Below are 27,980 nucleotides of genomic sequence, written 5' to 3'. Positions count from 1 at the left end.
CACTATTCCACAAGCACGTTTCTGCGGGAAATATTTTTGTGGCGCACTTCAATAACGCATTTCCTGACAGTAGATAAACATGAACGCCCTGTTGGTGTTATAGAAGCTCTTAAGAGACGAAACATAGACAGAATTATGACACAAAACCATGTGTCAGGGATGGAGACATCCGCCATCTCCGTCCTGAAGCGGGCGGTGGAGCTGGACAACAGCAGCCGCTTCCAGGAGTCTCTGGTCTGCTACCAGGAGGGCATCCAGCTGCTCATGGACGTGTTGAAAGGTACGCAGATACACAGTAGAGGCAGCATGATGAAGACATGAACCATAGCTCATTCTTGTTTCTTGCCAGCAGCTGTGAAAGATGACTCAAAGAGAGGGCACTACAGGGAGAAGATAAAGGGCTACATGGACAGAGCAGAGCAGATCAAAGCTCATGTGAACCAGCTGAAAGAAGGTAATTAACACAAGGAACTAAAGGCTCAATAACAACTCGGGAAAAGTGGATAACTGCTCCTGCAAAAGCTGGGTTAGGCTGCTGTGGTGGGGCCTCACACAACCCCGCTTGTTTGTGGGTTAAAGGTCCAGCGTGTAAGATTTATGGGGATTTAGTGGCATCTAGTGGTGAGGATTGACATTGCAACCAGCTGAAACTTTTCCTGGTTAGAATTCCTTCGGTGTTCATTGTTCAGAAGGTTTTTACCTGGAGCCGAATTATCCGCAGAGGTTTCTCCCTCTCCAAAACAAACAGACTTGGTGATATACAGGGGTAAAAATCCTGATTAATGCAGTTCCAATATCGGCAGGTCATTGGTATTGGCCAATATTGGCTTTAAAATTAAACATTGCAATTGGTCAACATGCTTTTTCTTGGTTTGCACAATGAATGAATATCACATACACTGAAAAGTACTGTTTTTCATTTCTCCATCTGCTGGTGGGCCATCACGATAAGAGCATACATGCATAATATGATGTTAATTCCACTACTGGACAGACTTGATGATCACTAAAATTAGGGAGGGAAAAAAGTGAATATATTAATATCGGTACTGGTTATCAGTCAAACGAGTTGACAACAAAAAACAACAAAAGCAAATATTATAAAAATCGAGAAATATAAATAAAGAACAGAAGAATATTACAATAAAATATGAACCATATGCATTTTGACACCGGGCCCCTGTGTTTACAGGCAGGTAATAAAGCAGGATCTGCTTCAAGACCCTTAAAAAGCTGCTGATAATGTTCAGAGTCTTTTATTTTCAAACGTAAAATGATTAGCAGAGCAGTCACTGCCACTAAAAAACTGAGGTCTCTGACTCCCCCCAACAATGCAATTTAAATATGTGTAAAAAAAAATGAATGAATTAGAAATGAATTAGAAAAATAATAATATTAATAAAATCACACAAATAGGAACAAAAATATAATCTAAGGGATGTAAAGTAGTGCAAGTTCAAATAAGTGACAAAATACAACAAATAAAATATGAGATGAATCATCAGTTGCATGGATAGACAAAATGTAAACAGGAATGTACTGCAATAAAATGTACATGCATAATAAGAGTGTAAATACTATGTATATATATAGAGGTGCAAACACTTAAGTTTAATAGATAATGTGCATAAGTGGTGCATATTTAAAAGAAAATCCAATATATTCTGACAGACCAACTGATTCACACAGCACAACTACAAACTAAAAATGTAAAGGCCCTGAAGATTGTTTCTGTGTTTTACCCACTCTTGAGGCCCTGAGGCAAAAACTGGTTTGAACACTATTACTATTTATGAAAGCTACACGGTGCATGTCGTTAAACAAATATGTGTGTGAGTGTGTGTGTGTGTTGGGGGATAAATAATGGATTTTATTGTTGCAGGCTGCTCTGTGTGCCAATCTCTAACCTCTATCTCTGTGTTTCCTCTCCTGTCAGATGGAAAGTACCATGAGCAGATTAGAATAGCGGAGGATGCTACTGGTTACAGCTACGAGGTGCTTTTCAAGCCGTATATAGGCAGTTTACTCACAGAGGTCTGGGTGGAGGATCCGTACATACGACACATCCACCAAGTAAGAACTTCATCATTGTTTATTGTGTCACTGTGTGTCTTAACAAGGTCACTGTGTCAATATATATACACTCACTGGCCACTTTATTAGGTACACCTTGCTTGTACCAGGTTGGACCCCTTTTGCCTTCAGAGCTGCCTTAATTCTTGGTGGCATAGATTCAACAAGGTGCTGGAAACATTCCTCAGAGATGTTGCTCCATATTGACATGATAGCATCACACAGTTGCTGCAGATTTGTCGGCTGCACATCTATGAAAGGTGCCAGAGGTGCTCTACTGGATTGAGATCTGGTGACTGTGGAGGCCATTGGAGTACAGTGAACTCACTGTCATGTTCAAGAAACCAGTTTGAGATGATTTGAGCTTTGTGACATGGTGCGTTATCCTGCTGGAAGTAGCCATCAGAAGATGGGTACACTGTGGTCATAAAGGGATGGACACAGTCAGCAACAATACTCAGGTAGGCTGTGGTGTTTAAACCATGCTCAGTTGGTGCTAAGGGGCCCAAAGTGTGCCAAGAAAATACCCCCACACCATTACACCACCACCAGCAGCCTGAACCGCTGATACAAGGCAGGATGGATCCATGCTTTCATGTTGTTCACACCAAATTCTGACCCTACCATCTGAATGTTGCAGCAGAAATCCAGACTCATCAGACCAGGCAACGTGTTTCCAATCTTCTATTGTCCAGTTTTGGTGAGCCTGTGTGAACTGTAGCCTCAGTTTCCTGTTGTTAGCTGACAGGAGTGGCACCTGGTGTGGTCTTCTGCTGCTGTAGCCCATCTGCTTCAAGGTTGGACGTGTTGTTGGTTCAGAGATGGTCTTCTGCAGACCCTGGTTGTAACCAGTGCTTATTTGAGTTACTGTTGCCTTTCTGTCATCTTGAACCAGTCTGGCCATTCTCCTCTGACCTCTGGCATCAACAAGGCATTTTGGCTCACTGGATATTTCCTCTTTTTGGGACCATCCTCTGTAAACCCTAGAGATGGTTGTGTGTGATCTGACAGACCAGCCCATCTGGCACCAACAACCATGCCACGTTCAAAATCACCTTTCTTCCTCATTCTGATGTTCGGTTTGAACTTCAGCAGGTCGTCTTGACCATGCCTACATGTCTAAATGCTTTGAGTTGCTGCCATGTGATTGGCTGATTAGCTGTTTGCATTAACAAGCAGTTGAACAGGTGAGTATATTTCAAATTCACAGTAACTTTATTTATCCCACAAGGGTTAATTACTGATGAGCAGTTTGAACACAGAGAAGCACAGTAACATACAACAGGCAAACAGACACATCAGTGAGCTAAAATGTATAAATACTGGTAATAAATATCCTTCATGTTACAATAAAAAAATCAGTCTTCAACACTGATTTTGTCTGACCAACATGGAAACTGCCAAAACTATCAAACAGAAATACCGTCTGTCTACATACTTGAAAAGCTGTAAGTATTTGTGATGGATAAATGGCTTAAATGATTATTTGATTTTCAGCCTTGTGACTGATTTACAGACTAATCCTTAATTATATTGTGTCAATGAGAAAACATTAGTTGTTTTAATCCAGTTGACTTAATTTTATAGTTTAGAGAAGTTTAGTTTGAAGTAAACTGTGTGATAAGTTGTCAAAGTTTATTGCCTTAAATGTTGAATTTTCTCCTTTTTTATTTTTACAATGCATAAAGCACTCTGTACCTTTGTACTGATGCTTATAGTTAAACTGTACCACTGTGCTTCTCCCTCCTCTCCCCTACAGCTGTACAACTTCCTGCGGTTCTGTGAGATGCTGCTGAAAGCGCCCTGCAAGGTGAAGAAGATCCATCTCCTCACTTCACAAGACGAAGTATGTTACTAAACTAACGAGGTCACAGTATTGCATGGCAGCCATGGCGGTCTCTTCTGTTCAGTTTGTGCTGTTGTCTCACTGTCATGCATCTTGTCCTGCAGGCGGACAGCAGCCAGCAGACCAGCGCTCTGGCTGAGCTGAAAGAGAGTCTGAGTGCTCAGGGAGTGACTCTGGATGTGCAGTACTCCTCCTCTATACATGACAGGGAGATCAGGTACAGCTGCAGCTGACATGTGAAGGGTTTCAACCTAAAACAGCACACTGAATTGTTTTTAAGAAGAGATTCATGCTTCATTTTGTTGGATTTACTTTCACGTTAGCACTCCACTCTCTGTGATTGTGGCTTTATTTCATAGCATTAAATCAAAATTCATGGTTTCAGGTTCAACAATGGATGGATCATCAAGATAGGAAGAGGGCTTGATTATTTTAAGAGACCAAAAGTGAGACTTTAGACTTCATACAACTTCATATTCAGACTTCTGTATTGCTGCCATTGTCAGAATCACAGTGCTGAATGTCTGCGTCTCATTTTGTCTTCCAGGGACGATTCTCCATTGGATATTGTGACTATGACCTCAGGCAGTGCCACGAAACCAGCGTAGACATTTTTCACACCAAACACACAAAAACACTATGAGATAATTTATAAAGCTCGACTTCCTTCCTGCTCTCAAAACACACAGTAACGTCTGCTGTGTTGTTGGGTTTGCCTTAACACACAGGTGCATGTGATCAGCCTAATGACAGCTGTGTAACTGAGCACTGTGCTTATTGTCACACTGGCATGTCTTTAATTACAACCAACTGTGTGATTCTCTTACTGGACATTTCTTCAGACTAATTCTTCTTTGTGTCTGTCTTTCTTCACTTTAATTTTTTGATTCAATGACTTTTTAGGTAACTTTTTTTTTAACTTTTCTATTGATATTATGCTTAAAAATACATTAACTATTTAAATGATATTAAAATCGCTTTTATAATATAATAAAATGTCTCTGTTTTATTACTCATTTTTAACCATGTTTTGATTTTGGCCATTTAAATAACATCCAGTTTCTCATATTTGAAGTTTGCAATTCAAAAAAAATTCAAGACAACACAAATTATCTCATCGTAAACAATTAACAACATCGACAAATTTAGATAAAACCCAAACAAGGGACAGTTATCTCACATTTACAATGTCACTATATCATTAGATCATAAAAACCAATAGAGTCCATAAACTAGGCTCACAGAATTACATATGACTGCATAAATCATGGTTGTACACTGAGGCATCATCCAAGTGAGCGCCACAAACACAAATATCCTTCACAAACATCACATCATATGCTGGTAAAACAGATTTGGTTTTTGATAACTGCTGTTCTTAGTTTCTTTTTAAGGTGAATCCTACTGGTAACCTGGGTTACGAACAGTGGTGGTTTATTCCAGTTTGACATGGCTCTGTACATTACAGTTTTCTTTACAACACTGGTCTTGGGTAAGGGTAGCGTAAAGCCTCACATGCAGGCATGTCTGGTTTCATGATGGTGTCTATCAACAGCGTGTGTGTAAGTATTCTTAAGGCACACATATATCTTATGTACTGGATCAGGCTGTATGCCAATCTTAATTTAAAGGCTATATATAACTCAGTGAAGAGTCTTGGTATGCAAGGTCTCCACACGAGCTGCAGCAGTCTAGTTAGTTAGTGTTGTGTAGTTTCAACCTTATGCTAATATTTATTTATTTATGGTCAAACTATTTCCAGTTTACAAAGGAATCTCAACTCAAGGCCCATTTACTTGCCTGTTCTGGAGCTTTTGACCAGATCTCACGGTCTTCATCAGCAGACTGAGTTGGCTCAGGTGTCATGGAACCGTAGATGTTATTCTGAGCACTATACACTATTAGTATTTGTAACATTTCAACAGCTTATAAAATGAAATTCAACAGTTCATGTGCTTTGTTTTGTCTGTAGATGTTTATGTAAAGAGTGTATGTGACATTGCACTTCATATTTTAATAATCATTTAGTTAAATTTAAATTCTTACTATAATTCTGTCCTGCACAGGTTGAGTGACTAGTTTAAGTTCAACTGAATTATTCTGAGAATATGTGGATATTTTTGTGAATTGTGACATTTAATCTATAGATAATCTGTTGAAGATCTACAGCCTGGGTCTTCAACAGGGGGTCTGGGACCCCTTGGTCCTCAGAGTTACTGCAAGGGGGCTTCAAAATTATTATTATTATTATTATTAATTATTTTTTTAAATTATGTATGTATGTTTCATTAATATAGCTTTTGTTTTGTATTTTTTTTTTGCATATTATTATTATTTAATTTCTTTAATTTTTTAATATTTATTTTATTTTATTTGTTAAGAAAAATATCTCCCCCATTAAATTTTCATGGGAAACTGTTTGTTTGGATGAATGGAGACCCGCATGAGTCCAAACAGCGCCGTGGTTGGATTATCTATCGGCCTTAATCTCGATATGCACAGCCCTCATCTGGGCTCTGAGGGGAAGAAATTATAATCCATCAGGGAACCACATGAACCAGGGATGAGCATAACTGCTGGTACCTTTGTTTAAGAGCAGAGAGGACAAAAGGCAGTTTGTGTTTTCAGCGTGTAGTATGTTTCAGAATGTGCAGACAGCTTTCATATAGAAGCTGAAACCATATTAAAAGATAAGATATAAGCTCACATACATATTGCCCCTTATGTGTAGATTACAGACAATAATTCTCAGACTCTTATGTCACTGCGGTCTGTTAACATGAGGTTGGTTGCATGTAATCCAGATGTCACCGGCTGGGTTTATGTTCTGGTGGAAGAGATAAGGATTTGTGTGATGAGGAGCCTCATCAGAGAAGCTGCCCAGAGACACACACGCCCAGACACACACACCCAGAAAAAAATATGGATGCAAGCTTTCCTCTTCCTGCTGCCCTCCCTCTCTCTGACTGTAGCCCAGTGGCCTAGATAATCCTCCCATGTCTGAGTGCTATCCTGTGTTGATGTGCAGGAAGTGGAATTCACTGTTGCAAAAAAAGGGACCAATTATTTGATTATAAAACATATGTGAGGGAGCATGGGCGAATCATGTGATAATGTAGTGGAAGTAGTCCCTTTGTGTTTCTTTGGGGTATATTTGTGTTTCTTTTAGGTCATTTTGCATCTCTTTTAGGTATATTTGTGTCTCATCGTAGTTGTTTTGTGTCTCTTTGTAGCTCCTTTGCATCTCTTCATAGTCATTTTTTGTCCTTCAGGTCAAGATGTGTTTCGTTGGGGTATATTTGTATCTTTTTTGGTCATTTTGCATCTTTTTGTAGTCATTTTGTGTCTCTGTAGTTCATTTGCATCTCTTTGATTTCATTCTGTATCTCTTTTAGGTATATTTGTGTCTTTTTGGGGTGTTTTGTGTGTGTATATAGTTCTTTGCATCTCTTTGTAGTCATTTTGTGTCTCTTTGGGGTATATTTGTGTATTTTTTGGGTCGTGTTGCATCTCTATGTCGTCATTTTTTGTTTCTTTGTAGTTCCTTTGCATCTCTTTGTAGTCAGTCTGTGTCAAGTCATTTTGTAACTCTGTGAATTTTGGTTGTTCTGTGTTTCTTTTAAGTCATTTGTATCTTTTTAAAGTATATTTAAGTCCTTTTTGATCATTTTGTGTCTCTTTGTAGTTCCTTTGCATCTCTTAGTAGTCTTTTTGGTTTCTTTGAAGGTCAATTTGTGTTTTGATGGGGTATATTTGTGTCTTTTTTGGTCATTTTGCATCTTTTTGTAGTCATTTTATGTCTCTTCTAGGTATATTTGTGTCAGTTTCTTGTTTTTTGGGTCTTTTTGTAGTTCTTTGCCTCTTTTTGTAGTCGTTTTTGTTTCTTAAACGGTCAATTTGTGTTTCGTTGGAGTATATTTGTGTCTTTTTTGGTCGTTTTGTGTCTCTTTGTAGTCGTTTTTTGTGTCTTTGTAGTTCTTTTATGTCTCTTTGATGTCAATTTGTGTATGTTTTAGATATATTTGTGTCTTTTTAGGTTGTACTGTGTCTCTTTGAATACGTTTTTTGCTCTTTGTAGTTCTTTTGTGTCTCTTTGATGTCATTTTCTATATCTTTTAAGTATATTTGTGTCTTTTTTGGTTCTTCTGTGTAGTCATTTTTGTTTCATTTTAGGTCAATTTATGTTTTATTGGGGAACATTTGTGTCTTTTTGTGTCTCTTGGCATCTCTTTGTCATCAGTCATGTCATTTTGAATGTCTTTGCAGTTCCTTTGCATTTTTTTTAAGTCATTTTGTATCTTTTTTAAGTATATTTATGTTGTTGTTTTTTGTTGGTTTTGTGTCACTTTTTTAGTTCCTTTGTGTTTTGATAGGGTATGTTTGTGTCTTTTTAGTCATTTTGTATAGTAATTTTGTATCTCTTTTAGGTATATTTGTGTCTTTTTTCATCGTTTTGTGTCTCTTTGTGCTTAATGTCATCTCTTTGTTGTAATTTTGTGTCTCTTTTTAGTTGCTTTGCATCTCTTTGTGGTCATTTTGAGTCTCTTCCTAGTAAATATGTGTTAATTTGACATTTTGCAACTGAAGGCCAGGGGGCCCCTGACACTTTAAGCCCCTGGGCCTGTGCCCGGTAGGCCCATTCAATAATCCATCCATGTGAAGGAGATATCTTCGCCTCCTTCAGTGTTACTGAATCTCTTGAAAGGTTATTTTTGACTTTGTTAAACAGTTTACACTGAAGACTTGAAAGAAACATGAAGAAACATGAGAAATATACAACAAGGATCCATTTAATGCAGCAGAAGCACTTGATGAGTGATGTGTGGACATTCATGTATTTGTAAAAACACACATCTCTCTATAACTACTCTACGATGGTGTAAAAGGTTATGTTCGTTGCAGTGTCTGGTGCATTTGGATTTGACCTCTGGATCTCACCAGGGCCGGGAGATGGCAAATTCCTGGCTGGTGTTTTTTCTTTAATTTTTAACTTTCTCAGACACACATTCACGCACATTCTCCCCTCTGTGATCGCCCGGGGGGTGTAAGCAACCTGGTGTAATGTTCAAACAGTCCTGTGAGCCGTAATTCCTGTATGCCTGCCCTTGTTCCAACTGGAGCTTTATTTTTTTCCCTCTACTCTCATTTCTGGGCCTAAAATCAGGTTAGCGTTTTATAAGGAGCTTAGCGCAGAGGGCCACAGTGTGCCACTAATGTAATAGAGTATCTCTCCCTCTCTCTTGCTCTCTCTCTCTCTCTCTTATTCTCTTCTGTCCTCTTTTCTCTTTGTGCATTTGCTTACCCTGTCATGGAGTGTCCTTCTCTCTCTCTCGGTCTCTTTCTCCCTGCCTGCTTTTCTCTCTCCTTCCACTTCCCTTGCTCCCTTCCCTCTGCATCTCCCTCCGTCTGCAGATGTGGACGACTAGAGCCTGAGGTTTAAACACTGGGACAGTGACACAGCTGAGGCGAGGAACTCGGCCCAGAGAGGAGGGCAAAGAGGAGACGAGCAGCTGCTGTTAGACGGGTAAGTTCACTCATTTTTGCAGTAGATGGTGTGTGAATGTTTTAACATTGAGGAGGACTTTCCCCTGTGAAAGCAGTACCTGGCATTGGAAGTTTGTGATTAAGCTGTTGTTGTGGATTATGGTGCTGCAAAATCTCACAAGGATCTCTCTGCAATGTCAATAATCCACTGGATTATCCGTTGTTTCTGTTGGGGCTATAGCTTGGCTCTGTGCATGACAAAACTCTGAGGTACAGCCTGATTCAGGAGCACTTTAGTTTCATCCTCACACAAGGTGAAATGTGTTGGTAGGACAAGATGTTCAACTTTCCTATACGCTTATTATTCCTCTTTAATAGGGCATGCTTGTATGCTGAGAGCAGGCAGGGTGATATGAGAGGTGCAGTGTGGACTTTGCATGTTTATCCATAAACTGCTACATCTTGTCTTATCAGGCACCAGAGCTGTACAGACTCATGCTCTATTAACAGTTCCCTGGCTACACAGTGAGAACTGTAAGGTTTGCAGAAAACAGTGTGTCTCAAATAGCACCCCAGCTGCAGGGCAGGATGCAAAATAAAGTCTGTAAAACAAAGAAAACAAGCACCCATTTCTGAATCTTGCACTCAGAGACACATCAAATCTGGATGTTTGTCAGATAAAAAAAGTTGCATGAGGAAAGGTTCCTGAGAGCAAGATTTTAGCTTTGTTCACTGCATTGCTTTGTGACAGCGAGATATTTATGTATAATCCTATTAGTGCAATGTCATATTATGAATCCAAACACCTCCTGTGCAGCCCATATGGTGTGCTTTCTCTTTATGACACTGCATTTAATGTGTCATCTAATGGACTGGATCCCAACCCGGGGGTCCCAACCCCCTGTAGGGGTTGGCAAAGCTTCATGGGGGGTTGTGAAGGCTTTTTGTCTATAAGGGTTGTGAGAAAGCTTTAAAAATACACATACAATAGGCCTACAGAGTGCTGCAGGGGTGCCATTTTTTGTAGGCCAACATGAAAGTTAGCGTCACCCTGGTTCCCTCGTCAAAAATCCAATTTTTATTGGATTTTGGATTACTGCAGAAAACAAGCTCTGTGGCAAACAAAAGGTTATGATGCTAACTGATTTTGTTCAGCATGATAATCTTCACAAATTAACACCACTTTGATGAATCCTGAAGCATAAATGCAATCGTCAGAAATAACTAGCTAACGTTAGGCTGTAAACAAACTACACTACGATTGTATGACTTAATGTCGCCACAACAACGCTGTAAAGCCATGTTTGGAGTGATGACGTTCTGCAGTCTCATTTAGCCACTTGGTAGTAACCGCCTTTTTTAGGACAAATAAAAGCTTCAGAATTCACAAGTGGGTTATTTACTGACGTATTTTATGGCATAGAGCAAAATGTGAAAGTCTCTTAAGACCTTATTTCAGGCATTTCACAAAGAACCCATTGACTTTGAGACGAGGGAAGCGGGAGTGCTAAAATGCTAACTCATTTCTGTTTGAGGACTCAATTACCGCACACCTCTATATCTTAGCATTTCATACATTTATGTCAGAGGAAACTAAATGACATTGGATGAGAGGCGGTGTACACCCTGGACAGGTCACCAGACTATCACAGGGCTGACACATAGACACAGACAATGATTCACACTCACATTCACACCTATGGACAATTTAGAGTCACCAGTTAACCTGCATGTCTTTGGACTGTGGGAGGAAGCTGGAGTACCCGGAGAAAACCCACACTGACACTGGAGAACATGGAAACTCCGCACAGAAGGGCTCCCACACCCGGGATCGAACGAAGAACCCCTCTTGCTGCGAGGCGACAATGCTAACCACTGCACTATAAAAGAAAATCTCAGAGAAGAATGGTACGGAGAAGTCCTGAACACAAGCTATATTCACAGTTAAAACAACCAAGCTAACAGAACAATGGCTAACCATCAGGGAGAAGAAATCATTGTATCTGTCAGAAAAGAAGACGATTAAGTGTTTATAATTGTTAAAATATTACAGACAGAGAATCATACAAAAAATTCCTAAAAATGTCATAATAAGTCATCTCACAGGAAATAATCTGCTCAAAATTCATCCAAATAACTTGTTTTGCATAAACTTCCTGCAGTTATTGCATTCATTCAGGTTAATTGTACAGTTTATGATTTGTTTATGACTGTTATTGTTATGCACTGAGTATAATATGAAATATCCATAAAATACATCACTTAGTCAGGGGTCGTCAGTTCACTCAATGACAGGAAAGGGCCCCCTCACGGAGAAATGTTGGGAACTACTGTTCTCAGGTATATGGTCTTCTTGTGAAACCTTCTTAGACTGTACATTGTTGACTGTGACAACTCCTCAGCACGCCCTGCCTAGCTACGGCAAAGCTGTTCCTGATAATGCCAATAAACCTTTGGACCTCAAGTCCAGAGTCACATCTTCAGGCTAAGACACAAGTGCATTACGTGCATATCTGTGCCTGCCAGGAAACAAACCACTGGAGTGTTCACACTGCGTTAAAAGGCCTCCAGCATGTGACAACAAGCCTCGAAAAACTGATGCCTGAGGTTTTTGCTGTCACAGTTGTTTCTCATTATCGGTGCTTTCCTTCACACACATTCCTGTCGTCTGTTTTGTACCTTTGTCAGTGATCAGAGCAATGGAGTCGTTCTCTGGAGATACCGAAGAAAGCGCTGAGGAAATTCCAGGTGAGATTATGTGTCATGCAGTTTTACAAAAAATCGAGCTATCAAACTAAAGGACTATCTATTGTCAATGACATGCATCTCATGTAACAACTAACTACAAGAAGAGACTACCATGTGTGTTTTGCGCATGTGTGTGTGTGAGCTGCTCTGACCTGGATCTGTCTCCGTCTCAACCTCTGTCAGGACGTAAAAAGTCCAAACTGAAGTCTCTGAGAACTCGTCTGTTTGGGAAAAGTAAGAGAGCAGGCGGAGAAGGAGACGCCAAACTCAGCCAGTCAGCCAGTGACATCACTGCAGGAAAGGGACTCGGATCAGATGAAGATTTGGCGTGAGTGTCTACATGATCTCATAAATGTTTGCTTTCTGTCCTGGGTTCTAGTCCATGTCTTCACCCCTCTTCTGTTTTCCACAGATGCCCCCAGGGGATGATGGGATCACGGGCTTTGTCCCATGACAGCATCTTTCTGGCTGATCAGGTCCTGACAGAAACTGAGCCAGCCAGGGTTTTATCCCAGGAGAATGTCCACAGCAAGATTAAAGCTCTGCAGGTACAGCTTCATATTCTGGGCATTTTTCTTTTTTGAGAACTCTGCTTTTACAAACATAACTCTTTAAAGAACACCTGTGCCTCTGGTGTCACAGATTAAACTTCAGCAGCAGAAGATGCATTTGGGGCCGCCGCCTCTGGTCCTGCCGATCAGACGTCCAGAGGATCCGGGGAGCCGCTCTGAGGATGACGGCCTTCCCCACAGTCCCTCTGAGATCTCAGGAGTCCTCAGCAAGGTGATTTATATCCCTCTGTAGTGACACATGAGAGTTATCTGCCTAGTGGATCAGTTCGTATTCACTTTAGGAGTACACGTTCTGATGATTTTGAGAGCTCCTCTAGACTCTAGTACTCTTTACTTTTCAACTTTGGCTCAACTGCATCCAAATGCCACACGATCACCAGGAGCCATCGTCCTTTTAGTTCAGCAGGGGCAGGAAGTGAAGACGTAGCACAAGTAGCAACCTCTCAGTGTCTATTGACATTCACGCAAACTTCTTGCCTTGTCGATGTGTATTTCTTTGTGTGGATTTCTGTTCTCATATGTCAGCAGTTATCAGGATCAGATTCAGCAAACACCCTGCAAGGAGGGAATTCCTCTAAATCAGGGACATTTTGCAAATTCTAACTTCTTATGGGGTCAAGTTTGGGACGGAATGTGGATTTGGTCTAGATTAACTTGAGTGTTAAAGGATAATTGTTATTCTTACTGTCAACAAATCCCATGAAAAGGACAAAAACCAACAATGCTTCAGTGCGTCTCTCAATATTGTCTGACTTCACCACCTCGTCTGAGACACTCAGCCCCAATCAAGCTCATTTATTCCCACTTAAAGGGAAACCTGGACCCTATTTTCCCATGTTTTTGTGTGTGTTAGTGACTATTGGAGACAATTTTTTAAATTAATCCTGTATTGAGAGAGAGTGCTGCAGCTACAGCAGTGAAACACGCTGCAATTTAATCACTATTTGCAATTGTGCACCAATAAGTAAAGTTTTTGCCACTGACAGGCTCAGATTGTTGTCAGAAATGTCTGAGATTTGGTCTGACTTCTCCTCGAGTGAGACTTGGTCACACACACACAAACAACGGACCAGATCAATGAAAGCTAAAGAAAAACATTACATTTCTCAGTATGGTAATTTCGATAATGCTATCAGACACTTATAATAACAATCTGAGCCTGTCAGTGGCAAAACAAACACTTTTAATAGATGTAAATTGACAGTGCACAAATGACTTTAGGGATTACATTGTAGCCTGTTTTGCAGCTGTGGCTGCAGCGGTCACTCTTAATACCAGTCCAGTCTGAAAAATTGTTGTTCCCATTAGTCACTTAATTGTAGAAAACAAGTGTCACACTCTCTGGCTCCATATGCACTTCTTTTATGTTGATGACATGTTGGCCTTTGGGCCTTCCTCAAGACCAATAAGCATATTGAGACACAGGTACAGTGATGTGTTATATAGGTCACACCTTTGTCACACAGTTGATGATGATTAGGTGAACATGCTGCACCATTAGGAGGCCGTTTACACGTGGCCGGCTATTTTCATAAACGGACATTTCACCGTCTCCGTTTTCAAAAAGATCTTGGTTTACACTTACCCGTGTATATACACACAGGAGCATGCCAAACCTGTAGGTGGCAGTGTAACGAGAAGCTCAAGCCTTCCATGTATCCATTGTCACCATAGCAACATAGGTTGCACTTTTGACACAGGCGCAAGTTACGGCGCATACTGTGACGTCGGCTGCCTATAACTCCGTTTATCTCCGTTTATCTCAACCGGAGTTTTCCAAAATCTCCACTCTGGCTGGAATTTTTAGAAAGACTCGTTTTCAGAGGAGAAATCTCCGTTTGCGTGTAAACGAAGGGCACAAACGAAGGAAGATGTCTGTGTTTATCAAAATCACCGTGTACGTGTAAACGGCCTCTCAGGTTGAGCAAGTCACAGTCAAACAGCTGACAGTGGTTAGATAATCATGCCTCAGCATTAGGCTGAGCAAAGAAACAACTTTGAGGCTCTCAACAAATCAGTACCTTTAAACCAAAACGTTCACGTCATCAAAACAAATGACAACTACATGCCACTACATATTCTACCACATTTCAGTATAATACACATTTTTCCACCGTATTCCACAGTGTTAAAATACAAAAGTATGAAACAGATTATTTATAGATAGATGCAAAAGTTAAGGCATCAGCTTCCAAGAAGTCCCATCAGGCACAAAAACGGGAAAATAAGGTCCATGTTGGAAAGTACCAACGTTTCCTTTTAAGGTGCAGATACTTTAAAAATAGGTCAGAAAAACCTTATTTTATTTTTTTTAGAGCCACAGTAATCCTTAAACAGCTGTGCACTGAGGGTTTTTTTGCAAACACTGCTAAATAGTAAATAGTGAATTTGTTAGGGACTATTTTCAGACACAGATTAATCTGGTGTGTGATGGTGGGATTGACTTAAAATAAACCAGAGTACCCATGTTCATGGTAATGAAGGAATATGTCACTCATTGTAACAGTGTGGCTCACAGCTGTGTTTTAATAGTTTTTTGACAACTCTTCTGGGTTTTTTTTCCAGGAGGATTTGTTCACTACAAGAAAAATGTAGAATGTAGAAAAATGTAGCCAGCCTTAAACGTGCAGTGTGAAGGATTAGGAGGCAGAAATGTGATATAATATTCATAATGTGACCATTTTAGGCAGTTGTTTTTGCCAATTTGACATGAAGAGATAGCAGAGACAAGGTTTCCAAGTAGCAACAATAATGTTTATTAACTATATGAACTAAAAACAAGATGTACAAAAACAATTTTTGTTGGCAACCATAAAACATATGTGACAGTCCTGGAAGAAGCTAAAACAAAAAATGACTGTGTAAGTTAAGAACTATTAGTCAGGGGGCGGGAGGGCTGCTGTCTACCAAGCCGGGGGAAATTTTAGGGAAGACCCATGAAGGCCAATGCAAGAAAAAAGGGGAGGTTACAATAACTATGTTTTCATTAGTATATAAAGACCTGAAAATAAGAATAATTGGGGTTTCATTACCTTAGGATGAGCCGTTTATATCTGCAGACCCAGTGAGTCGTTTTCCACAGAATCTGCCATGTTGTTCTTATTTTCAGAGGACAAACCAAATGCTGCCTTTATATAGGACCATTCACATGTTTGCATTCATTGTTCTCCTACACGCTTGGCACACTGGAGAAGTTTCAGTTCACTTCAATCTGCAACTTGAACACTAGACCTTTAATATTTAAGGTCAGGGATGTAGGAGTTTCATGCATCTTCATGTTCACCCTGTATTTGCAGTGTTACATTATGACTTTCTTTCTTTTCAGTGCACGTCCCAGCCATCCTCTCGTCCACTCTCACCCATCCCCAAACCTACACCTTCGAAGCCTATACCCCTGACTCCATCCATCCCTTTGCCTCTTTCTGTGTCCTCTAATTCCTCTTCCTCCGCTGCTGAGCCCCCATTGGACTTCAGCTCTCCACCTCAGTTCACCCCCTGCCTGGATACCTCTGCTGCACGACACCGGATGTCCGTCAAGCCCAGAAACCAAAGGGCTAGCACCAAGAGGACACTCGCTGCAGTGAGTCAACATTTTGTTACCTTTTGTATTATTTATGAAGACAAACACTTCATGCACTTCTTTTACCTTCTTCTATGTATTCTTGCAGAATGACTCCAACTTACAAACCCTGAACAACATCAACCACCCTGAGTCTGTGAGAAGAGAAGAGCAGCTTAGCACTCAGGAGGAGGTGACACTGGAAACAGAAGAAGAAGAGGCCGTCACTCCTGTTACATCTCAGCCTACAAAATCCCCAGAGGTGGCACCAGTCATGTCAGAGGCAGCACCCAAATCATCCCACCAAGACCAAGCCCTTCCTGAGAGAGTGCCCTGTGTGCCCTCACAGGTACTTAGAGTTAAACCTCACAGACCAGCGGATGCAATATCCAGTGAGCGGCCACACTCATCTTTTATACAGTCAGAACTGAAGGACCACATAGACGGGGACTTTGAGAGAAACACTGTTAACAAGGCTGAAGTCTCCTCCAAGCAGCTCTTCACTCCGTTCAGCTCAGTTCCCCAGCAGGTTCACAGCGAGACAGAAAGCACAAGAGGAATAAAGAGACCCACCCCAGGATCTGGGTCCTTCCATTTCTCCATCACCACTGCCAAAAACCGAGATGGAGAAAGACCCAGATCGGGCAGTTTTGTGGGAGTGCTGGAACACACTGAAGCCAGGCACAGGGCAGTCACAGGAGCAGATGACAAACCATTTTCAGTGGGAAGACTTAGACAAGAGGGAGCAACACACAAAAGCTCAGTTCCTCCATGGGACAGAAGGGACAGCCTGAAAAAGGTGGAATCAGTGGCGCCATCTAGAACCACAGATACAAGCGCTGCAGAGGTGGAGGAGGTGGAGAGCAGTCAGGAGGTGGTGGAGGAGGCAGTGGAAGCACAAGAGGTCGAGGAGGATGAGGGGAAGACGACGTTTGGTGTTAAACTGCGCTCCACTTCACTGTCGAAGACATTTCGGTCTGATGCTACGTCTAACCAGAACTCAAAGCCACCAGAGGAGCAAGTGGACAAACAAAAAAGACAGGAAATAAGAGACCTCCGACCAACAGGTGAGTCTCTGAGAAATCTATTGTTTTCCAGTTCCCTATAGGGTTAAACATTGCACACCTGCACATAGTAAATAATCACTTCAGAGAGATAAGATTTGCACTGATCACAGGGGACCTTTGTACTTATTAAAACACCACTCAGGCTGACTTTAACAGCGCTGCCAAGTGAGTCTAACTGAACTGTGTCACTCCTTAGATCCAACACCGTCTGGCTTCTCACTCCCAGTTAAGCACAACCCGCCATCTACTGGTGATCCTCCCATCATGGCAACAGAAGTCCAAACAACCTCAAACCTCAAAGAACCCGAGGTCGCAGCACCACAGCAACCTCAGCCTGCCCCACAAACGGCTCCATCTGAGGTATCCTGGATGAGCTTAGCGATGGAAAAGACCAGAAGCCTCCAGCAGCTTTTCACTAGCAGATTTCCCAGAGAATTTACAGGCGCGCAGACGGCGGCTCGACCACAAGCACAAGTGCAAACAGAGACACAGACTGGAGCGCAAACACAGACCATAAAAACACAACAAACTGCAACATCATTAGAGGCTGCAAATCAACCGTCGACTGATAAAACAGAATCAGTGCAAAGCAGAAGTCAAGCACAGACTGTCAAACCATCAGCAGTGCCACAGAAGACGTCTCCAGTTCAGTTGAACACCTCCAGAGAAGCACAGACATTAAAACAAACCAGTGAGCATCAGCCTCCATGGACAGCCCACACTCCCTCGCACTCCTCTGCGCCAACAGAATCTCAGGTTGCACAAGGGAGCATCACACAGTCTCTCGCACAGTCTTACCTTTCCTCAGGCCAGCAGCAGCAACCCCCCTGGAGCAACCGAGGTCTTCACCCCGCCAACCAGCTCAAATCGACAACCTTAGCTTCGACAACCTCAGCTTCGACAACCTCAACAGCTGCAGCTCATCCTCTGGTTCCTGCTTTGGGAAGAGGGGAAAGAGAAGCCACTGTGCAGGAAAAAGAGGGTGCATCACAGCCAGGGAAACGGCCACATTGGGTCGGGTCAGTGAGCGAGAAGGCCGCCTTTTTGGAGAAACGGGCAGAGTGGACTACACCACCTGGAACCAAGGGGGTTTGTGGTACTTCTTTGCTACTGTCTTTCACACTGACTAGAGATGTTCCAATTCCATTTTACCATACCATCCAATACCATCCAATACCATTGTGTTAAAAACCCTACCAAGCCATTTCTATGTCAAGAAGCTAAAAAAAAAGACAAAGCGAAGGCCATTTATATAAAGTTATAGATCCTGGTGTTGCGGAAATATTCAAAAAATACTAAATAGAATATTTTGATTTCTTATATGACATCGTCAACCTCGAGGGGTTGTAGTTTATCAGTAAATCGTGTGGTATCAGAATAGTGCATAAACTTGCGTATTCGCTGCTACCCCCTTCCATCATCTGAGGCAGTATCTAAGGCATCTCCAGTACTGGTGCACTCTAGGAAATGATTCACGGGGTTTGTGGATAATGCTTGAAATAAAAAAGTTTACATTAGGCCTACATTTACTTGTTTTCATCGGTTGGTCAAAATCAACATTTTTTTTTACCTTTTTGAGTAAAATAAACAAGTTAGAATATCTTAAATAAAATAGTTTGACCACTAAATGTCACCACAACTTGGTTGTACTAAACTAATTAACTTCGTCAGATTATAAAAGAATATTGGTTTAATACTCCAGATTAGGAACTACTTATAAAGATGCATGCAAATTGTTACTTTAATTTTTCAGAGTTGAACCAGTTTTTAGAGAGTATCTGTGTAGAAACAACTCTACTGCTGACTGTAAAAAAAATGCAAAGAAAAAGCTGGTGATATTCTATAGTTTTCATATTGTAAACAAATCTGATGAAAAATCAAAAACCAAGAGTGGGATAGCGTGTCTCTCAATAATTTCTGACATCTATACCCTGTTTAAAGTCACCCATGAAAAATCATGGATCAAAAAGGCTCAGTAATCTCCAAAAAACAGATGGGCGCTGTAGTTTTTAGCAAACATGCTCAAACAGAAGTAAGCAGTGCACTTGCGGAGATTATTTTTAGCCACTGCTTTGGTGCTCTAGTGAGTATTTACAATAGCAGTTACTTGTGTGTGGGGTTGATTTGACATAAACTACAAGGCCTTGTTCATCTGAATGAGGAAACATGTCCGCCAGAACAATGCTGTGACTAATTTATGTGTTTTGGGGGTTTTTTTGTAATTGAAATTTTTTGTTTATCAATTCAATGAAATCTGAACAAACCCACAGTACTGCTATTGAAACTCAACATATCCACAGGCACCTGGTAGCTACACATTCTTAAACCCTTGATAGCAATTTAGCAACCACAGAGGTACAACTAAACACCACATTGTTACAGCTCAACAGACATATGACAAATAAAAAAGCCTGCCTGTGACCTCTTAAAGGTTTCAACTTCATTGCTGACCCTAGCTAACATGTGTTCATATGACCCAATTTCCAACATAGATTCCTTCCACTTTTCAATATCTGGAGGTGATGTCCTCTTTCAGAATCTGAGGATCACTCGTGCAGCTGTGACAACCCACATCATACCAAACCACTTCACTATGTGATCCACAACTTGAATACTGAAAATGAATACCGTGTTCTTATCTTGAATGAATCGGCCCTTAGTGATACAGCTTCTGATTTGTAAATAGTTCCAAAAATTACCCATTTATGCACTTTAAATGAAGCTCTATGACAGAGAGGAATAAGCTGTATCAGTTAGTAGGATGAACTGCTTGTTGGTTTTGGTCATTTCATTGGATTTCTTGAGTATTTCCAGACATATTTTTCAACCGCTATTGTTTTTGGCTGATGAGTTATCCACAGCAGATGATCTAACTCACAGTTCTTCTCAGGTGGAGCTGAAGAAAGCTCAGACAGAGGTGCAGACATCCGGTGAATCCTCTGCCTCGGTCAAAACCACGCCTCTGAGCAAAGACATAAAACCAGAGGGAAGACAGTGGGTAAAACCTGCAGGTGTGCTAATTACACACACATTAATTACACTTGTAGAATTCAGCATCTGTATGTGCAGCAGCATGACACAGTTTTTTTTTCTTTCAGAGTCAAGTCCCACCAAAGTTCCAGAGAGACCTCGTGAGGACAAATGGCTGCGTAAAAACGTGGCCCCATCTTCCTCGCCCTCATCGTCACCCACAATGCCGTCAGCATTGCAGTCCATGTCTGACAGCGGCCAGCCGTCCTGGATGGAGCTGGCGAAAAGGAAGTCAATGGCCTGGAGTGATAAGTCCATGGACTGAGAGGGAAAACAGACACAACAGATTGTTATGTTGAGTCTGTCAGGAAGTCGTTGAGTCAGCTCTACTCAGGCTGTTGTGTTTGTGTAGTAAAATTTATTCAGTTGTCAAAGTTATATTGAGAGAAAGACAGAGAGTATATTATACTGAAAATGCCCAAGTTTATTACAATCCTGCTCCGCCACAATACATCAAGATAAATGGTATTTCTAAACAATGTTTTATGTGATTCAGCATGTCACTGCTGTTAATAATTTATGTAAAATAATAAAATTTCTAATGTTAAGTTTGTGTGATATGTGTCAAGTATGTTACTGTATACTGACTAAATTATAATATACAGTAACCCACTCCATACTCCTTCAACATCAGAAAAAAAGTCTTTATAAATACATAAAAATGTTTTTCCTTAAACATTTTAACAAGTTGTGATGACCAGCCACTTCATTAGGTACACCTGTTCTACTGCTTGTTAGCACAAATAGCTGATCAGCCAATCACGTGGCAGCAACTCAGTGCATTTAGGCATGTAGACATGGTCAAGACGACCTGCTGAAGTTCAAAATGAGCATCAGAATGAGGAAGAAAGGTGATTTAAGTGACTTTGAACGTGGCATGGTTGTTGGTGCCAGACGGGCTGGTCTGAGTATTTACTGGGATTTTCACACACAACCATCTCTAGGGCTTACAGAGGATGGTCCGAAAAAAAGAGAATGGCCAGACTGGTTCAAGATGATAGAAAGGCAACAGTAACTCAAATAAGCACTGGTTACAACCAAGGTCTGCAGAAGACCATCTCTGAACCAACAACACATCCAACCTTGAAGCAGATGGGCTACAGCAGCAGAAGACCACACCAGGTGCCACTCCTGTCAGCTAACAACAGGAAACTGAGGCTACAGTTCACACAGGCTCACCAAAACTGGACAATAGAAGATTGGAAACACGTTGCCTGGTCTGATGAGTCTGGATTTCTGCTGCCACATTCAGATGGTAGGGTCAGAATTTGGTGTGAACAACATGAAAGCATGGATCCATCCTGCCTTGTATCAAGGGTTCAGGCTGGTGGTGGTGGTGTAATGGTGTGGGGGATATTTTCTTCTCACCACAGCCTACCTGAGTATTGTTGCTGACTGTGTCCATCCCTTTATGACCACAGTGTACCCATCTTCTGATGGCTACTTCCAGCAGGATAACGCACCATGTCACAAAGCTCAAATCATCTCAAACTGGTTTCTTGAACATGACAATGAGTTCACTGTACTCCAGTGGCCTCCACAGTCACCAGATCTCAATCCAATAGAGCACCTTTGGGATGTGGTGGAACGGGAGATTCATATCATGGATGTGCAGCCGACAAATCTGCAGCAACTGTGTGATGCTATCATGTCAATATGGAGCAAAATCTCTGAGGAATGTTTCCAGCACCTTGTTGAATCTATGCCACCAAGACTTAAGGCAGGTCTGAAGACAAATTGGAGTCCAACCTGGTACTAGCAAGGTGTACCTTATAAAGTGGCGCTGTAAAATATGTAAGCAGTCCACATATACTTACATATGTACTTTACAAAGTACCAGTACCTTCAAAGTTGGATTTGGATCTGTCACCCTGATATATATATTCTAAATTTAATTTGGTTGTCAGCAGGGGTCGCTGTCAAGCTGCTCTCTGTTACTAAACCTCCTCGTGTTACGAAAGCAAACACACGTGAGGTTGTAAACAAACGAGTGGACCAGGGCGGCCATTGTCAGAGCTCAATGATATGAGGGCCCGTTACTTTCCCCTGGCACTGTTTGCCAGCGTCCTGTGCCTGAGTCACAGCTACACCCTGAGGAGCTCCGTGTCCTGGGTCGTCTCCTCCAACGATGTGGTGGAGGACGCGGACCTGTCGGAGGAGGTCGCCCCGGCGCTGCTGGTGGACAGTGCGGGGCTGTGGAAGCAGGCGTACCCGTCTTCAAACGTCCTCGGAGACAGCGTGGAGAGCCCCGGGGAGCTGGTCAAGCCCGAAGACGACAATGTGGCGCAGCTCTCCTCCCGTCTGTTCTCATACCGGCTGGAGAAGGTGAAGAAGTCCGGCAGCAGCAGTCCTCCCCCGCACCAGGAGACCGCCAGGACTGCTAGATACATAGCTCACTACAGTGACTGGGGACATCTGGCCACCATTTCAACTCAAGACAAGGTAACACACACACAGGGGGAGGCGTCCTCAGTTAAAATGTAGGGTCTCCTCAGTTATAATGTGAATAAAACCAGTGCATTTCTGTATTTAAACCAGAACTAGCTTTAAAATCTTCTTAATTCAGAGTCAGGGCTGTAGCAAAGTAAGAAATACTGAGGTCCAGTGGTGGAAAACAACTACAGGTGCATCATGGAAAAGTTCATTTGTTCCCCCTTAATTTTATTCTAAAAGTGAAATGTTCACATATTCTCGATTTATTAAAAATAAATTGAAATATTTCCAGACTTTTTTTGTTTTAATTTTGAAGATTATGGCTCACAGCTCATGAAAATCCAAAAATCCAGTAGCTTAGAATATTACCTAAGAGGAACCAAAAAAATAATTTATACTACAGAGATGTCACCCCTTCTGAAAAGTATGTTCATTTAAGCATGCAGTACTTGGTTGGGGTTCCTTTTGCATGAATGCAGAGTGACATGGAGGCGATCTGTGGCATTGCTGAGATGTTATTGAAGCCCAGGTAGCTGTGATAGCGGCTTCAGCTCGTCTGTATTGTTGGGTCTGGTGTCTCTCATCTTCCTCTTGACGAGCCCCCATGGATTCTCAATGGGGTTCAGTTCAGGAGAGTTGGCTGGCCAATTAAACACAGTAACACCATGGCCAGCAAACCAATTACGGGTAGTTATGGCACTGTGGGCAGGTGCCAAGTCCTGCTGGAAAGGGAAATCAGCATCTCCCTAAAGCTTGTCAGCAGACGGAAGCATGAATTCAATTCACTTTTATTTTTAAAGCCCAGTATCACTAATCATAGTTTGGCTCAGAAGGTGTTACAGCACATGACATCCCTCTGTCCTTGGGCCCTCACAGTGGATATGGAAAGACTCCCCAAAAAAACTTTAAGTGAGAAAAAAAAAATGGTAGAAACCTCAGGAAGTGCTCAAAAATTCCCTGATAGGCAGCCGTGTTGACTTTGCACTTAATAAACACAGTGGACCAACACCAGCAGACGACTCTGGGGCTTTGATTTCTACATTAAATGCAAAATTTACTTTAATCTGAAAAGAGGACGTTGGACCACTGCGAACAGCGAGCCCTTTCAGCAATGACCTTCTGTGGGTTACCCTCCTTGCAGAGGGTGTCAGTGAGTGTCTTCTGCACAGCTGTTGTTGTCCAAGTCAGCAGTCATCCCCATGATGTGGTTGTTGTGAACTGAGCCAGACTGAGAGATTAGGAAAGTTTAGTTTTGAGTTAATTAGCTGATTAAAGCCCTTCTCAGGACTGTGTGAGTCCAGAATGTGTAGTTGAACTTTTTCATGATATTTTATTTTTTTGAGATGCTCCTGTGAGTACATTTACTCAAATACTGTACTTACTGTTACAATTTTGAGGTACTTGCAGCTAGAGCTACAACTATTAATCGATTAGTTGTCAGCTATTAAATGAATCACCAACTAATTTGCGATTGTTTAATTGGTTTGAATATTTTCTTTAAAGAAAATAGTCAGAATTGTCTGATTCCAGTTTCTTACTGGTGAATATATTCTGGTTTCTTTACTCCTCTATAATTGTAAAGAGAATATTTTTAGATTGTGGACAAAATAAGACTTTTGAGGGCGTCATCTCGGACTTTTAGAGGCCATAATCAACAGATGAATAAACAATAGAAATAAATGTTAGTTGCAGCCCTACTTACAGTTTACTTGAGTATTTCCACTTAATGCACCATTTTACTTAAAAGCTGGGCCTACTTCACTACATTTCAATAGGCATTTATAGTCACTGGTTACCAGGGGTGTGAATATAGACAGTGCAGGCAGGGTGATTGCACAGGGCCCAGTGGTTGGAGGGGCCAACAGAGAGAGTGGGCCCCTCCAACAATATGTTGGGCAGAAAAAAGGGCTCTTGCAAGTAATTCAGACCACAGAAATATGCCTGTATTCAAAGAAGGACTCGCATTAAATTAAAAATGGTGCCGTTTGCTACATATGTCATTGAAAAGGCAAACCCATTGCCATGGTGTGGCTTGTTCTACATAAAGTATAAATTAACAAACTATAAAAAACAATTCAGTTACATGAATATTTCCTTATTTTCTTAGGGATTTTTGCCATATGTACATACATGTAAATGTAATGATGATTTCTGGGTAATGTGTAAGTTGGTGTTATCCAATGTCAAGTTTCTATGTGATTGTTTGATGAGAGGATGAGATTATATGGCAGCTAGTTTAGGTACATAACTTGTAACTAGCATGCAGTAGTTTGTTTAGTTTAGTTTATTTGAGAAGGGACAGTGCAAATTAATAAATACATATGGTACAAAAATCCCAAAATTAGTCAAAAGGCTATTCTTTATCTGTAGTACCTTGGCCAAGATGTTACACAAGGCTACGTAAAATACAACAAAGCACAAACAAGCAAACCAGAAAACAACACAAAAAACAACTGGGGCCTACTGTAGCTACCTGACACCACTGCCAATTACTTTGATTTTAAAAACAAAGTATAAAATGCATTCTCTAGATGTGAAGCCCCTGCAAACCCTTACAGGTGTTTTCGGTTATGTGGCTGATTGGGTTGCAGTGCTGCAAAGCTAGGCTGGGATGTAAGCAAGGTCACTGTGCACTAATGAGAATGACAAAGTTGTAACTTGTCCCATAACAAAACTAACACAAAGCCCCTGAAGTCCTTATAGTTTGTATGCACAAATTAGCATTTTGTGCATTGATGAAAGAAAAAACAAAACCAATCATCTTTCAGGACCCTGGGGGCTCCATTATTTAACACTCTGAAGGGACCTTTCTGCATAATTTTGGTAATACTTTTACTCGCATAAAATTGTGAATGCAGGACTTTTACTTGCAGCAGAATACTTAAACTTTGTAGTATCTTCTTACTGAGATCCTTTGCTCAAAGGGACAGTTCACCCCAAAATAAATAAAAAATAAGCAGATTTTTCCTCTTACCTGTAGTGCTGTTTATCAGTCTAGATTGTTTTGGTGTGAGTTGCTAAGTGTTGGAGATATCAGCTGTAGAGATGTCTGCCTTCTTTCTGGAACTAGATGGCACTCTGCTCCTGGTGCTCAAAGCACCAAAAATACATTTGGAAAATTCAACAGCAATGTTTCTTTCTGGAAATCATGACCCAGTTACTCAAGATAATCCACAGACCTTGTTGGGAGCAGTTTCATGCAGGAACTTTTTTCTTTGTCACATGACTCCATGTCACTTTAGCGTGAACCCCATTGTGTATCTAAAATGTTTCTGATTTGGATTTTGTGCATTTTATTTATTCCCGTTTGTTAATATCAACAGATCAAAGGTCTCCCCTTCGGGAACATCTTCTCCGTCAGTGATGGACCGCTGGACAACAGCACCGGAGTCATCTATTTTTATGTGACTCCGATGGACAACACTGTGTCAGACCTGAAGAGTAACCCCTACGCTTCTCTCACGTTCTCAGAGGCTGAGGGAGAATTCTGCAGGTACGCATCAACTTGTAATTTACTCACCTGAATTCACGGATTAATCTGCTAAAAGGTCCCAAGGCAAAAAAAATGACCCCCATTAAACCCCAGGTTCTTCCTGCAATGTAGGCAATATGCACAGTTGCCAGGTAACAACCCCATCATCTCCTTAACCTAACCTTTCTGTGTAATCAATCTGTCATTTATCTAGTTCCTAAAATGTTGAGGCAGAGGGTACTTGCTGTAGCTCTAGTTGAGGGTGAGAGGCTATCAGTAAATAGTTTTTTGGGCAGAGGGAAATTGAGATCTGCGTGGGTACATGAGACCCTAAAAAAGCGGGTGGCTCATGGGGAGTACCACCAGTTGGTCCAGGAACTTCTCCTCAATGATGGACGTTTCCAGGCATATTTTAGGATGACTCAGGGGCAGTTTGACAACCTGCTCTCTGTCGTCGGGCTGTATAGCTTTGGTTATCCAGCAACCACTACCACCAGTTTCTCCTCCATTGTTTACCAACTGGAAACTTGTTGTCATGACCACCACAGAAGGCCCGCCTTTCAAATCCTCCTTTATCATGCCAGTTGATATTGCGCTGAATTTAATAAGTACCAATCAGTTTACACACAGGAAGCTTGGAGCTTTTCGGGACCCTTTGTTGCAATGCCAGCTTTCCCTGGTTGGTGATCCAACCTTAACTGAATTAAATGACTTCAAGTTACTGAGAGGCTCAGAAAAGCCAGAACCCCTGTTGTACATGTGTATTACAATGGTGACATGATCGTCTGTGTTTCAAGGCAAATGGTGTATGATCCAGAAGATCCAAGATGTGCTCGACTCACTCTAACAGGCAAGATGGTGGAGGTGGCCCCAGAGGAGCTCGCGTTTGCCAAGGAGGCAATGTTCACAAGGTAACTCAGCTAATGGAAGATGTGTTTGAATACATGTTGGCTTCCTTCACTCCTAAAAATAAGGGAAAACAACAACATATTGTTAAGTATCTTTATGTGTTTCTCCTGTCTTTGTAGACATCCTGTGATGACAAAGTGGCCAGTGGGACACAAGTGGTTCTTCATGAAGCTGGAGTTGATCCAGGTCTGGCTGCAGGACTGGGTCGGAGGCGTAGCACTCATTCCACTGGAGGACTACTTTAAAGCTACTCCTTTCTGATCACACCCCTCCCTCTGCATTACGTCGGCCTGCTCAGATCTGTTCAGCTGCAGACGTCGCTCTAATAAGGGGCGAGAACTCCCAAAGCAGCAACGCGCAAAGAACATTTTCAATATCTTTTTCAAACACTGTCGCCATTTTAATTTGTGAAAGAGATTATTGTTCACTTTTTCTCTTTTGACCTGCAACACAAAATCAGTTCATGAGTGTCCTGTGTTCGGTGAGTGAATGTATTTTAAGTCAATAAGCTAGTTACATGGAATGGTTGCAGTCATGTCAAATTTCATTTAAGACATACTTTATAAACACTGGTTACTATTTTATGGGTTTGCATTGAAACACGTGTGCTGTGTGGAAAATAAATGAATGTTAGCACACACAATATGGTGCATACTTTTTGAATAAAATGTTAATTTGTTGTGTTCAGTCAGCATGTGAACCTTTAAAGAGAATTGTACCGTCAACATGTCTGAGCTCTGGTTTTTTATTTTGAGACAAAAAGCAAATAAAGGTAAAGAGCCCAGTT

The 27,980-nt window shown here is 41.4% G+C and overlaps 3 protein-coding genes across 4 annotated transcripts; all 3 read left to right on the top strand.

The window, feature by feature from the left end:
• Nucleotides 1-52: 52 nt before the first annotated feature.
• mitd1 (MIT, microtubule interacting and transport, domain containing 1) lies at nucleotides 53-4,892 on the top strand. The gene is made up of 7 exons (XM_049594578.1): nucleotides 53-280; nucleotides 353-454; nucleotides 1,937-2,073; nucleotides 3,833-3,919; nucleotides 4,024-4,136; nucleotides 4,305-4,365; nucleotides 4,467-4,892. The coding sequence occupies exons 1-7, from the start codon at nucleotides 136-138 to the stop codon at nucleotides 4,560-4,562; spliced, it is 741 nt and encodes a 246-aa protein (XP_049450535.1). The 5' UTR covers nucleotides 53-135; the 3' UTR covers nucleotides 4,563-4,892.
• A 4,078-nt stretch (nucleotides 4,893-8,970) lies between these two features.
• Nucleotides 8,971-20,927, top strand: cracdla (cracd like a). 2 transcript variants are annotated; one of them, XM_049594477.1, is made up of 11 exons: nucleotides 8,982-9,083; nucleotides 9,332-9,443; nucleotides 12,092-12,151; nucleotides 12,335-12,479; nucleotides 12,564-12,699; nucleotides 12,794-12,934; nucleotides 16,049-16,303; nucleotides 16,392-17,349; nucleotides 17,546-18,438; nucleotides 20,240-20,360; nucleotides 20,448-20,927. In XM_049594477.1, exons 3-11 carry the CDS (start codon nucleotides 12,103-12,105, stop codon nucleotides 20,642-20,644), a joined length of 2,895 nt encoding a protein of 964 aa, XP_049450434.1. In that variant the 5' UTR covers nucleotides 8,982-9,083; nucleotides 9,332-9,443; nucleotides 12,092-12,102; the 3' UTR covers nucleotides 20,645-20,927. The 2 variants fall into 2 exon arrangements, 1 of the variants encoding a protein (XP_049450434.1); XR_007450780.1 differs by having other exon boundaries at nucleotides 8,971-9,443; nucleotides 17,546-18,445; nucleotides 20,448-20,584.
• Nucleotides 20,928-22,331: 1,404 nt separating this feature from the next.
• Nucleotides 22,332-27,922, top strand: creg2 (cellular repressor of E1A-stimulated genes 2). The gene is made up of 4 exons (XM_049594573.1): nucleotides 22,332-22,821; nucleotides 26,136-26,305; nucleotides 27,082-27,195; nucleotides 27,313-27,922. The coding sequence occupies exons 1-4, from the start codon at nucleotides 22,405-22,407 to the stop codon at nucleotides 27,452-27,454; spliced, it is 843 nt and encodes a 280-aa protein (XP_049450530.1). The 5' UTR covers nucleotides 22,332-22,404; the 3' UTR covers nucleotides 27,455-27,922.
• Nucleotides 27,923-27,980: the final 58 nt, after the last annotated feature.

This window comes from Epinephelus fuscoguttatus, linkage group LG13 (genome assembly GCF_011397635.1).
Source record: "Epinephelus fuscoguttatus linkage group LG13, E.fuscoguttatus.final_Chr_v1".
Lineage (NCBI taxonomy): Eukaryota > Metazoa > Chordata > Actinopteri > Perciformes > Serranidae > Epinephelus > Epinephelus fuscoguttatus.
This window is presented reverse-complemented; position numbering and strand designations above follow the sequence as displayed.